General features: G+C 49.3%; 2 protein-coding genes across 3 annotated transcripts in view; one reads left to right on the forward strand and one right to left on the reverse strand.

The window, feature by feature from the left end:
* LOC121651305 overlaps positions 1–13,165 on the reverse strand; it is a 543,600-nt gene that overhangs the window by 291,758 nt on the left and 238,677 nt on the right. The gene's annotated exons all lie outside the window — the stretch shown is intronic.
* Positions 1–13,165, forward strand: part of LOC121628376 (NACHT, LRR and PYD domains-containing protein 3-like) — a 29,037-nt gene that overhangs the window by 5,872 nt on the left and 10,000 nt on the right. Inside the window, exons 5-9 of the mRNA XM_041967421.1 lie at positions 4,887–6,663; positions 6,763–6,927; positions 7,873–8,043; positions 9,600–9,773; positions 11,714–11,875. Coding sequence (XP_041823355.1) covers positions 4,887–6,663; positions 6,763–6,927; positions 7,873–8,043; positions 9,600–9,773; positions 11,714–11,875 — 2,449 coding nt within the window. The remainder of the gene's footprint in view (positions 1–4,886; positions 6,664–6,762; positions 6,928–7,872; positions 8,044–9,599; positions 9,774–11,713; positions 11,876–13,165) is intronic.

The following is a 13,165-nucleotide window of genomic DNA, read 5'->3' on the forward strand; positions in this document are numbered from 1 at the left end:
TACCAGGACAGCAGAGGCTACACATGTAGTTTACCACGTTGTGTCTATCTGTCCCAGGGCAGCAGTGGCTACACATGTAGCTTACCACGTTTCCGTCTGTCTGTCCCAGGGCAGCAGAGGCTACACATGTAGCTTACCACGTTTCCGTCTGTCTGTCCCAGGACAGCAGTGGCTACACATGTCGCTTGCCACTTTTCCGTCTGTCTGTCCCAGGGCAGCAGAGGCTACAGATGTAGCTTACCACGTTTCCTTCTGTCTGTCCCAGGACAGCAGCCGCTACACATGTCGCTTACCACTTTTCTGTCTGTCTGTCCCAGGGCAGCAGAGGCTACACATGTAGTTTATCACGTTTTGTCTATCTGTCCCAGGGCAGGAGTGGCTACACATGTAGCTTACCACGTTTCCGTCTGTCTGTCCCAGGACAGCAGCCGCTACACATGTCGCTTGCCACTTTAACGTCTGTCTGTCCCAGGACAGCAGCCGCTACACATGTTGCTTACCACGTTTCATCTGTCTGTCCCAGGGCAGCATTGGCTACACATGTAGCTTACCACTTTTCCGTCTGTCTATCCCAGGACAGCCGTGGCTACACATGTAGCTTACCACGTTTCCTTCTGTCTGTCCCAGGACAGCATTGGCTACACGTGTAGCTTACCACGTTTCCGTCTGTCTATCCCAGGACAGCCGCGGCTACACGTGTAGCTTACCATGTTTCCGTATGTCTGTCCCAGGACAGCAGCGGCTACACGTGTAGTTTACCACGTTTCTGTCCGTTTGTCCCAGGACAGCAGCGGCTACACATGTAGCTTACCAGGTTTCTGTCCATCTGTCCCAGGACAGCAGCGGCTGCACATGTAGCTTACCACATATCCGTCTGTCTGTCCCACGGCAGCACTAGCTATACATGTAGCTTACCACGGTTCCTTCTGTCTTTCCCAGGACAGCAGCCGCTACACATGTAGCTTACCACGTTTCCGTCTGTCTGTCCCAGGGCAGCAGAGGCTACACATGTAGCTTACCACGTTTCGTCTGTCTATCCCAGGGCAGCATTGGCTACACATGTAGCTTACCACGTTTCCGTCTGTCTGTCCCAGGACAGCCGCGGCTACACATGTAGCTTACCACGTTTCCGTCTGTCTGTCCCAGGACAGCAGAGGCTACACATGTAGCTTACCACGTTTCCTTCTGTCTGTCCCAGGACAGCAGCCGCTACACATGTAGCTTACCACGTTTCGTCTGTCTGTCCCAGGGCAGCAGTGGCTACACATGTAGCTTACCACGTTTCCGTCTGTCTGTCCCAGGACAGCAGCCGCTACACATGTCGCTTGCCACTTTTCCGTCTGTCTGTCCCAGGACAGCAGCCGCTACACATGTTGCTTACCACGTTTCATCTGTCTGTCCCAGGGCAGCATTGGCTACACATGTAGCTTACCACTTTTCCGTCTGTCTATCCCAGGACAGCCGCGGCTACACATGTAGCTTACCACGTTTCCTTCTGTCTGCCCCAGGACAGCATTGGCTACACATGTAGTTTACCACGTTTCCGTCTGTCTATCCCAGGACAGCCGCGGCTACACGTGTAGCTTACCATGTTTCCGTATGTCTGTCAAAGGACAGCCGCGGCTACACATGTAGCTTACCACGGTTCCTTCTGTCTTTCCCAGGACAGCAGCCGCTACACATGTAGCTTACCACGTTTCCGTCTGTCTGTCCCAGGGCAGCAGTGGCTACACATGTAGCTTACCACGTTTCCGTCTGTCTGTCCCAGGACAGCAGCCGCTACACATGTCGCTTGCCACTTTTCCGTCTGTCTGTCCCAGGGCAGCACTAGCTACACATGTAGCTTACCACGGTTCCTTCTGTCTTTCCCAGGACAGCAGCCGCTACACATGTAGCTTACCACGTTTCGTCTGTCTGTCCCAGGGCAGAATTGGCTACACATGTAGCTTACCACGTATCCGTCTGTCTGTCCCAGGACAGCCGCGCCTACACATGTAGCTTACCACGTTTCCGTCTGTCTGTCCCAGGACAGCAGAGGCTACACATGTAGCTTACCACGTTTCCTTCTGTCTGTCCCAGGACAGCAGCTGCTACACATGTAGCTTACCACGTTTCGTCTGTCTGTCCCAGGGCAGCAGTGGCTACACATGTAGCTTACCACGTTTCCGTCTGTCTGTCCCAGGACAGCAGCCGCTACACATGTCGCTTGCCACTTTTCCGTCTGTCTGTCCCAGGACAGCAGCCACTACACATGTTGCTTACCACGTTTCATCTGTCTGTCCCAGGGCAGCATTGGCTACACATGTAGCTCACCACTTTTCCGTCTGTCTGTCCCAGGACAGCCGCGGCTACACATGTAGCTTACCACGTTTCCTTCTGTCTGCCCCAGGACAGCATTGGCTACACATGTAGCTTACCACGTTTCCGTCTGTCTATCCCAGGACAGCCGCGGCTACACGTGTAGCTTACCATGTTTCCGTATGTCTGTCCCAGGACAGCCGCGGCTACACATGTAGCTTACCACGTTTCCTTCTGTCTGCCCCAGGACAGCATTGGCTACACATGTAGCTTACCACGTTTCCGTCTGTCTATCCCAGGACAGCAGCGGCTACACGTGTAGTTTACCACGTTTCTGTCCGTCTGTCCCAGGACAGCAGCGGCTACACATGTAGCTTACCACGTTTCTGTCCATCTGTCCCAGGACAGCAGCGGCTGCACATGTAGCTTACCACATATCCGTCTGTCTGTCCCAGGGCAGCACTAGCTACACATGTAGCTTACCACGGTTCCTTCTGTCTTTCCCAAGACAGCAGCCGCTACACATGTCGCTTGCCACTTTTCCGTCTCTCTGTCCCAGGACAGCAGCCGCTACACATGTTGCTTACCACGTTTCATCTGTCTGTCCCAGGGCAGCATTGGCTACACATGTAGCTTACCACTTTTCCATCTGTCTATCCCAGGACAGCCGCGGCTACACATGTAGCTTACCACGTTTCCTTCTGTCTGTCCCAGGACAGCAGCCGCTACACATGTAGCTTACCACGTTTCCGTCTGTCTGTCCCAGGACAGCATTGGCTACACATGTAGCTTACCATGTTTCCGTCTGTCTGTCCCAGGACAGCCGCGGCTACACATGTAGCTTACCACGTTTCCGTATGTCTGTCCCAGGACAGCAGTAGCTACACATGTAGCTTACCACGTTTCTGTCTGTCTGTCCCAGGACAGCAGCGGCTACACATGTAGCTTACCATGTTTCCGTCTGTCTGTCCCAGGACAGCAGCGGCTACACGTGTAGCTTACCACGTTTCCGTCTGTCTGTCCCAGGACAGCAGAGGCTACACATGTAGCTTACCATGTTTTCGTCTGTCTGTCCCAGGACAGCCGCGGCTACACATGTAGCTTACCACATTTCCGTCTGTCTGTCCCAGGACAGCCGCGGCTACACGTGTAGCTTACCACGTTTCGTCTGTCTCTCCCAGGACAGCCGCGGCTACACATGTAGCTTACCATGTTTCCTTCTGTCTGTCCCAGGACAGCCGCGGCTACACGTGTAGCTTACCACGTTTCCGTCTGTCTGTCCCAGGACAGCCGCGGCTACACGTGTAGCTTACCACGTTTCCATCTGTCTATCCCAGGACAGCCGCGGCTACACATGTAGCTTACCACGTTTCCTTCTGTCTGTCCCAGGACAGCAGCCGCTACACATGTAGCTTACCACGTTTCCGTCTGTCTGTCCCAGGACAGCATTGGCTACACATGTAGCTTACCACGTTTCCGTCTGTCTGTCCCAGGACAGCCGCGGCTACACATGTAGCTTACCACGTTTCCGTCTGTCTGTCCCAGGACAGCATTGGCTACACATGTAGCTTACCATGTTTCCGTCTGTCTGTCCCAGGACAGCCGCGGCTACACATGTAGCTTACCACGTTTCCGTATGTCTGTCCCAGGACAGCAGTGGCTACACATGTAGCTTACCACGTTTCCGTCTGTCTGTCCCAGGACAGCAGCGGCTGCACATGTAGCTTACCACGTTTCCGCCTGTCTGTCCCAGGACAGCAGCGGCTACACATGTAGCTTACCATGTTTCCGTCTGTCTGTCCCAGGACAGCAGCGGCTACACGTGTAGCTTACCACGTTTCCGTCTGTCTGTCCCAGGACAGCAGAGGCTACACATGTAGCTTACCATGTTTCCGTCTGTCTGTCCCAGGACAGCCGCGGCTACACATGTAGCTTACCACATTTCCGTCTGTCTGTCCCAGGACAGCCGCGGCTACACGTGTAGCTTACCACGTTTCGTCTGTCTGTCCCAGGACAGCCGCGGCTACACATTTAGCTTACCAAGTTTCCTTCTGTCTGTCCCAGGACAGCCGCGGCTACACGTGTAGCTTACCACGTTTCCGTCTGTCTGTCCCAGGACAGCCTCGGCTACACGTGTAGCTTACCACGTTTCCGTCTGTCTGTCCCAGGACAGCCTCGGCTACACGTGTAGCTTACCACGTTTCCGTCTGTCTGTCCCAGGACAGCCGCGGCTACACATGCATCGTTCATCACCAAGTATGAGTGAGGAGTGAATTAATAATAGATAACTGATAACTCAGAACAGCGTTTGTATTTGTTTAGGATTTACTTTTCCTGTTCAGAGGACAAATGAACCCAAAAGGCAGATTGAAAGCAGTCACTGATGACTCAGACATTTTGATTTTCATGTTAGTCTAAAAATACAGATTTACAATCAGAAATAGAAGTTCTACTTCACTCATTACTGTAACTGAGACAAAAACTGTATTTGACAGCTTTTGTATAGAAAACAGCTGATCTGACAGTTAAGATGTTTTATTATTAAACTGCTCAGTAACAGAAAAAATTAAATGTGGTTTGTTTTTCAGGAGCTCTTCAGAAGTGTCAGTCTGAACTCAAATCTGCTCTGAAGAAGAGATTTGAGTGTTTCTATGAAGGGATTGCTAAAGCAGGAAACCCAACCCTCCTGAACCAGATCTACACAGAGCTCTACATCACAGAGGGAGGGACTGCAGAGGTCAATGATGAACATGAGGTCAGACAGATTGAAGCAGCATCCAGGAAACCAGACAGACCAGAAACAACCATCAGACAAGAAGACATCTTTAAACTCCCACCTGGAAGAGATGCACCAATCAGAACAGTGATGACAAAGGGAGTGGCTGGCATTGGGAAAACTGTCTTAACACAGAAGTTCACTCTGGACTGGGCTGAAGACAAAGCCCACCAGGACATCCAGTTCTTGTTTCCACTGACCTTCAGAGAGCTGAATCTGCTGAAAGAGGAAACGTTCAGCTTGGTGGAACTTGTTCATCACTTCTTTACTGAAACCAAAGAAGCAGGAATCTGCAGCTTTAAAGAGTTCCAGGTTGTCTTCATCTTGGACGGTCTGGATGAGAGTCGACCTCCTCTGGACTTTAAAAAAACTAAAATCCTAACTGACCCTAAGAAGTCCACCTCAGTGGATGTGCTGCTGACTAACCTCATCAGGGGGAAACTGCTTCCCTCTGCTCGCCTCTGGATAACCACACGACCTGCGGCAGCCAATCAGATCCCTCCTGACTGTGTTGGCATGGTGACAGAGGTCAGAGGGTTCACTGACCCACAGAAGGAGGAGTACTTCAGGAAGAGGTTCAGAGATGAAGAGCAGGCCAGCAGGATCATCTCCCACATGAAGACATCACGAAGCCTCCACATCATGTGCCACATCCCAGTCTTCTGCTGGATCACTGCTACAGTTCTGGAGGATGTGCTGGAACCCAGAGAGGGAGGAGAGCTGCCCAAGACCCTGACTGAGATGTACATTGAATTCCTGGTGGTCCAGACCAAAGTCAAGAAGGTCAAGTATGATGGAGGAGCTGAGACAGATCCTCACTGGAGTCCAGAGAGCAGGAAGATGATTGAGTCTCTGGGAAAACTGGCTTTTGATCAGCTGCAGAAAGGAAACCTGATCTTCTATGAATCAGACCTGACAGAGTGTGGCATCGATATCACAGCAGCCTCAGTTTACTCAGGAGTGTTCACACAGATCTTTAAAGAGGAGAGAGGACTGTACCAGGAGAAGGTGTTCAGCTTCGTCCATCTGAGTGTTCAGGAGTTTCTGGCTGCTCTTCATGTCCGTCTGACCTTCATCAAGTCTGGAGTCAACCTGATGGAAGATGAACAAACAGTTTCTGTTTGTTCAAATGAACCAGATCTACGTCTCCATCAGAGAGCTGTGGACGAGGCCTTACAGAGTCCAAATGGACACCTGGACTTATTCCTTCAGGGTCTTTCACTGCAGACCAATCAGAGTCTCCTACGAGGCCTGATGACACAGACAGGAAGTAGCTCACAGACCAATCAGGAAACAGTCCAGTACATCAAGAAGAAGATCAGTGAGGATGTGTCTGCAGAGAGAAGCATCAATCTGTTCCACTGTCTGAATGAACTGAATGATCGTTCTCTAGAGGAGGAGATCCATCAGTTCCTGAGATCAGGACGTCTCTCCACAGATTATCTGTCTCCTGATCAGTGGTCAGCTCTGGTCTTCATCTTACTGTCATCAGAAGTAGATCTGGAGGTGTTTGACCTGGAGAAATTCTCTCCTTCAGAGAAGGTTCTTCTGAGGCTGCTGCCAGTGGTCAAAGCCTCCAGCAAAGCTCTGTAAGTACATATATAGCAGGATGTGGAGAAATATACTGCTGCTGGTATAAGGGTACATCATGGGACAGATTATTACTTGTCTTATTATTTCCTCTTCAGACTGAGCTGCTGTTCCCTCTCAGATAAAGGATGTTCAGCTCTGTCCTCAGTTCTCAGCTCTCCGTCCTCCAGACTGAAGGAACTGGACCTGAGCATCAAGGACTCAGGACTGAAGAAGCTTTGTGATCAACTGCAGAGTCCAGGCTGCAGACTGGAAACTCTCAGGTCAGGTTTCTCTGCTGCTCCCACATGTTCTACTGTTTCAGCTTCATACCGTCTCTGATGCAGTAACCTGCAACACTTCCAGGAATATTTTATCATCAGTTTTAGTCCACGTAGCCTAAAGATGTGTCCTACTTTTCCACTTCCACACCACTAACAGCCCCCACACCGCCCCTCAGGCAGGTGTACAGTCTTACTGCTGAGGGGACCAAAGCCTCCCTCAGTTTGTCTGGAACAACAAGTTTATAGAAATGCAGCAACACAACAACTTGTACAGTTTTCCTCCTCATTCTACCTTTTCAGTGAGAATAATCCAGTCTGTTCTGGGCTTGAACAAGGACTTTGAAATCTGGCTGAATGTCTGAGGAGGCCATGTGACGGACAGCTGAGAGGTGGTCATCCGTGATGGAGGATCTGTGTTTGAGTTTGTTAACTTCACTGAGAATGTCCACATACATAAGTAGATTCAAAGAGGACTAGAATCCTCTGAGCATGCCTCCTCTGGTGTGGAAAGTTCTCTTCTAGAGCAGCATTAACAACGTGGTTCATCTTTAACTGTCTTACACAACACTTCCTGATGTGTAACACAATGCAAAAAGTCCGTTTCTGTCACTTTGTCCTGCTTTCTTTTTAAAAGACCAACATTTTCCCCTCAGACGTGGACAACCACCTGTTGTCCCACCTGCCAGGTTGTCCCATTTCAGTCCTAACTTGTCTAACATGCATTTACCTCTGTGAATAATCCATAACCAGTGGTCGTCCCTTTCATCGGCTGCATGGCTGCCAGCTTTTCTGTGACTTGATAGTCTGCAGTTATTCCACGTAAGAAGAAGAGAAGCTGGGCGGAGTCACGCACATGGCAGCTCTCATCCAAAGCCAGAGAACAAAGAACCCAGCAGAGAAAAGAAAGCTTCTTACAACGACTCATTATGTCCATCGTCTCTCCAGGCTGACTGTCTCCAACCTCTCAGAGAGAAGCTGTGAACTTCTGTCCTCGGCTCTCAGCTCCCGGTCCTTCCGTCTGGAAGAGCTGCAGCTGAGAAACTGCAGCCTGGAGAGAACAGGAGTGAAGCTGCTGTGTGCTCTACAGAGTCCATCATGTGACCTGCAAACTCTCAGGTGAGGTTGGTTCGATGCAGAACAGCGTGGGATGAGTTTATATCCCAGCAGCCACCAGGTAGAAGCCATACTGGCAGGAAGAGAACAGATTCAGGTGTGAGCAGAACATGGATCTATTATTAAAAACCAGCAGCGATTAAAAGGAACAAACACTGAAGTTTATTTTACTAAAAACTATTTTACATTTAATATCAATAGAAAAAAGTTCAGTTATCCGGCCGATCGCTCTACTGACTGATACATCCAGCTGTTCTTCCTCTCTGGTGTCTTCCTCTGACACGCCGTTGATAGCATCTCCACCTGCTGCCCTCCTCCACCTTTCTGACCTGCTGGTGACCACGCCGTCCCCACCACATAAAACCTGTTCTAGTTTTCCAACGTGGTCCATCAGGATCTCAGTCCCACATTCTGGAGAAATCCTCTTCTTCCCTCTTTTTCCCTCCTGAGCCATCATTCAAATTATGTGTATATGGATCACAGGAGACTGGTCTAGGATCTGGGTTCAGGTCTAGGATCTGGGTTTAGGTCTAAGATCTGGGTTTAGGTCTAGGATCTGTGGTGAGGTCTATAATCTGGTTTCAGGTCTAGGATCTAGGTTCAGGTCTAGGATCTGGGGTCAGGTCTAGGATGTGGGTTCAGGTCTAGGTTCTGGGTTCAGGTCTAGGATCTGGGGTCAGGTCTAGGATGTGGGTTCAGGTCTAGGATGTGGGGTCAGGTCTAGGATCTGGGGTCAGGTCTAGGATGTGGGGTCAGGTCTAGGATGTGGGTTCAGGTCTAGGATGTGGGGTCAGGTCTAGGATGTGGGGTCAGGTCTAGGATGTGGGTTCAGGTCTAGAATCTGGGGTCAGGTCTAGGATGTGGGGTCAGGTCTAGGATGTGGGGTCAGGTCTAGGATCTGGGGTCAGGTCTAGGATGTGGGGTCAGGTCTAGGATGTGGGGTCAGGTCTAGGATCTGGGGTCAGGTCTAGGATCTGGGGTCAGGTCTAGGATGTGGGGTCAGGTCTAGGATGTGGGGTCAGGTCTAGGATCTGGGGTCAGGTCTAGGATGTGGGGTCAGGTCTAGTATCTGGGGTCAGGTCTAGGATGTGGGGTCAGGTCTAGGATCTGGGGTAAGGTCTAGGATGTGGGGTCAGGTCTAGGATCTGGGTTCAGGTCTAGGATCTGGGGTCAGGTCTAGGATGTGGGGTCAGGTCTAGGATGTGGGGTCAGGTCTAGTATCTGGGGTCAGGTCTAGGATCTGGGGTCAGGTCTAGGATGTGGGGTCAGGTCTAGGATCTGGGGTCAGGTCTAGGGTCTGGGGTCAGGTCTAGGATCTGAGGTCAGGTCTAGGATCTGGGGTAAGGTCTAGGATCTGGGGTCAGGTCTAGGATCTGGGGTCAGGTCTAGATAAGGAGGTTATAAAGCTGGTTCTCTCTACAGTCTTTCAGTCTACATCCAGGATGAGGGACGACTCTATGATGTCATTGTTTTCTCTTTGGGATTAATAAAGTTTTTCTGGTTCTGATCTGATTCAATTTATATCTCTCGAGTCTTTTTCTCCTGAACTGTGTCTCCAGGCTGAGTGCGTGTGGTCTCTCAGAGACAAGCTGTGGACATCTGTCCTCCGTCCTCAGCTCCCAGTCCTCCAGTCTGACAGAACTGGACCTGAGCAACAACGACCTGCAGGACTCAGGACTGAAGAAGCTTTGTGGTGGACTGAAGAGTCCAGACTGCAAACTGGAAGTTCTCAGGTCAGGATTCATCAAACAGTTTACAATGGGTTTTTATTAGAGGGGGACTGGCTGATGCTGGTTTTAGAGATCAGGTTCTCATTTCTAAGCTGGCGTAGGTACAAATACCAGCGTGTTATAATAGCCAATCATATCACCTCCTGGGATTTATAAAAACAAACATGGCGGGAGGGTGTCCCCGCCTTCACGGCTACTCTGACTCTGGTGTTACACAGAATCTGGAGAAAGGGGAAACTGCAACACCACCGGTCCAGAATAAACCCAAAGAGATGATGTGAGACGTTTGTTCAGTCACATGACTTTTACATCACGTTAGATATTAAAGCTGTTTACAACATGAACCAAGAGGCACTTTTAATACACTTCCACCACTGCATGCTTACATATAAATACATAATAAACCTGCTGTCATCAATCAAAGTCTTTTCATTCTCTAAACGTCCATGTGTGGCTCAACATGTGGCTCATCGGCCTGGGTCCACAGTAACTAAGGCTTCATCTGTAGGATCTGCTCCGTATCCGTTGTTGGAAACGAGGCTTCAGGCGGCGAATGGAAGCACCGGAACCGCTCTACGTTCTGGTGTCTGCAGACGTCTTTCTGAAGAAGTCGTCCCAGCATGCAGCAGCCAGTAAAAGAACAGGTGGAAAGTAGCTTCAGTTCCCAGCAGAGCGGGACCAGACTGGAGGCTGGAGGTCTAGAAGTGATGCAACACTTAGGAAACACAAAGAAAAGTTTTTATTTCTCCACAAAGCTTTTTAGTGGCGTCCCAGTTTCCCTCCAGACTTCATCTCCTGCAGCTCCTTGTCCACCTGGTTAATAGCGGTGATGGTTCCCTCTGCACCTGCAGGACTTCCTCCGTCCTCCTTCCTCCTTTCTGACCTGGTGATGACCACGCCGTCCCCACCAGATAATACCTTCTCTAGTTTTCCAGCATGGTTGGTTCCAGCTTCTTCCCTCTTTTTCCCTCCTGGGCCATCATGGAAATGATGTGATGAATATGTATTACAGGCATCCACCTGACCTTTTATAGCCTCCATGTGGGCGGGGCAAGATGCTCCTTCATGTGGACCATCTGTAGAGAAGGTTTGTATATGAACAGGTTGTGTGTGGAAAGAGAAATGAGCTCAGTAGGTCTAGGAAAGTTACCAGGAGGTGGACAAACCCACAGCTACACTGGTACTGGAGGTTCCACAGTGTGTGTTGCTTTAATAAAGGACATTGGTCAACCATCTAAAGCCCGGCTGGACGGCTACTGTCTCATCAAACATAAAACACGTCCGTCACAACGAGGGAGAAGAGAAAAAGAGAAGAGCTCCAAAAATGTCCGTCTGCAGCCCAAGCGTGTGCAAGACCATCCGTTCTCTCCCAGAAGCATCTTGATGACATCATCATTAGTAGACGAGCAGAAGCCCCCTTAAAGGGCCATTCCACAGTTACACCTGTTACACTCCTACAAACAAACAACTACTGAAAGCGTCCCACACCATGAGAAACCCGTATGATTCTGTCCTGGAGGGAAGTGGTGCTTCAACCCAGCATGTCTGTTTCCCTCTGCAGGTCCAGCTCAGAAAAGATGATCCTTCTCTTCTTCTTCCTTTCAGCAGCTTTTCTTCTGATCACGGCGACAGATCAGCAATAAAACACGTTTCATTTCCTCCTTTTACTCATGACTGCCTCCGTTTCATTACAGCTCTGCTGTCATCATGTTTCATCGTGTGTATTTATATTCAGAGGTTAAAGTAGTTTCCTCACATGGAAAGTCGGCTAGATATCAGCTGTTATTGAAGAGAACTTGGATCAGAACGGTGTCTGCAGAGCAGGGGGTCCTGGAGGTCTACAATCCTGCAGCTTTCAACACACTAGAGCATGTGTAGAAATGTCCATCATGTGCAGCAGCTTCAGTGTTACAGCTCTTCTGTCATACGTGTTCTTTCTGCAGCCTGTCAGGATGTCTGATCACAGAGGAAGGCTGTGCTTCTCTGGCCTCAGCTCTGACCTCCAACCCCTCCCATCTGAGAGAGCTGGACCTGAGATACAACCATCCAGGAGACTCAGGAGTGAAGCTGCTGATGGCTGCACTGAAGCATCCACACAGACTCAGGTATGGAGAGGCTGCTGCAGCCACACAATGTCTGATAGAGGAGGAAGATCTGCAGACATTTTCTCTGTCCTTCACTCAGTCCTGCTTCATGCTGGATATGACGGTTATATGAACGGGGCGCCGAAAAGGGGCGTAAAGGGGAAAAATGGGGGGGAAAGGGGCGTAAAGGGGAAAAATGGGGGGGAAAGGGGTAAAGGTGAAGGATTCTAGACGCCCAGAAGGTTCCTCAATGTAATTATAATACTAAGAAAATGATTTAATACTCAATGACAAACTTACAGTCACACAAACATTCAGTTATAATGACTTGGTATCACTAAGTTTCTTTGTTTTGGAAACCTTTATGAACACCACCCCCTCTATATTTCTCTTAAATGGTTCAGTCCACCTGCTCCATCAGCTGCTCCATCAGCAGCAACCGACAGACAGCGAGTGGACGGTAAGACGGCAGGAAGGAAGTTTAAAAAGAAAAAGCTGAGACTGGAGAGAGAACAGAGGGGTGGACAGTATGCCACCCAGTTCTTCCAGAGACGAGGTGGTCGGTTAGTTCGTCTGATGGAAAGTTGTGGAACATCAGCTTGTTGTCTCTTCTAAACTTTGTCCATATAAGCTGGTTCACTTTGCTCCATATTAGTCAAGGCAAAGTCAAAGAAGTTTATTTGTCACATGCACAGTTATACATAGTACAATTGTACAGTGAAATGTGTATTCTGTACCTGCATCCTTTAAGAATAGAAGAATAAGCTAAATATTTATAAAATAGAATAAAAAAGAATAGCAGCATATTGAATAATATAATAATTATATAATAATATATAATAATAATATTGAAAATTGAATTTCCCTTTGGGATTATTGAATTTCCCTTTGGGATTAATAAAGTATTTTTCATTTCATTCATTTCATATTTATGTATATTTACATACATATTTACATGTGCAAATAGGAGTGGGAAGTGGCTTTTTGTTTTGCTCAGTGCTCAGAGTTGAGCAAGCGGACAGCCAGGGGGAAGAAACTCTTCTTCAGAATCTCAGCCTTAGTCCTCAGGCAGCGGAAGCACCGGCCTGATGGCAGTGGAGAGAAGAGAGAGTGTGCAGGGTGGCTGGGCTGACTGAAGAAACTCTGGATTTCATTCATTTTACTGTTTTAGTCAAATAATCAGCGCAGGCTAACGATTAGCAAGCTGCTAAAAACATCATACATGTTCGAACAGACACGAGAGCAACCGAAGCAGATGCTGCCAGACCCCCCTTCCAACCTAAACACGCCCCCCTGCCCCCCACCTGAACA

Source organism: Melanotaenia boesemani, chromosome 2 (assembly GCF_017639745.1).
Source record: "Melanotaenia boesemani isolate fMelBoe1 chromosome 2, fMelBoe1.pri, whole genome shotgun sequence".
Lineage (NCBI taxonomy): Eukaryota > Metazoa > Chordata > Actinopteri > Atheriniformes > Melanotaeniidae > Melanotaenia > Melanotaenia boesemani.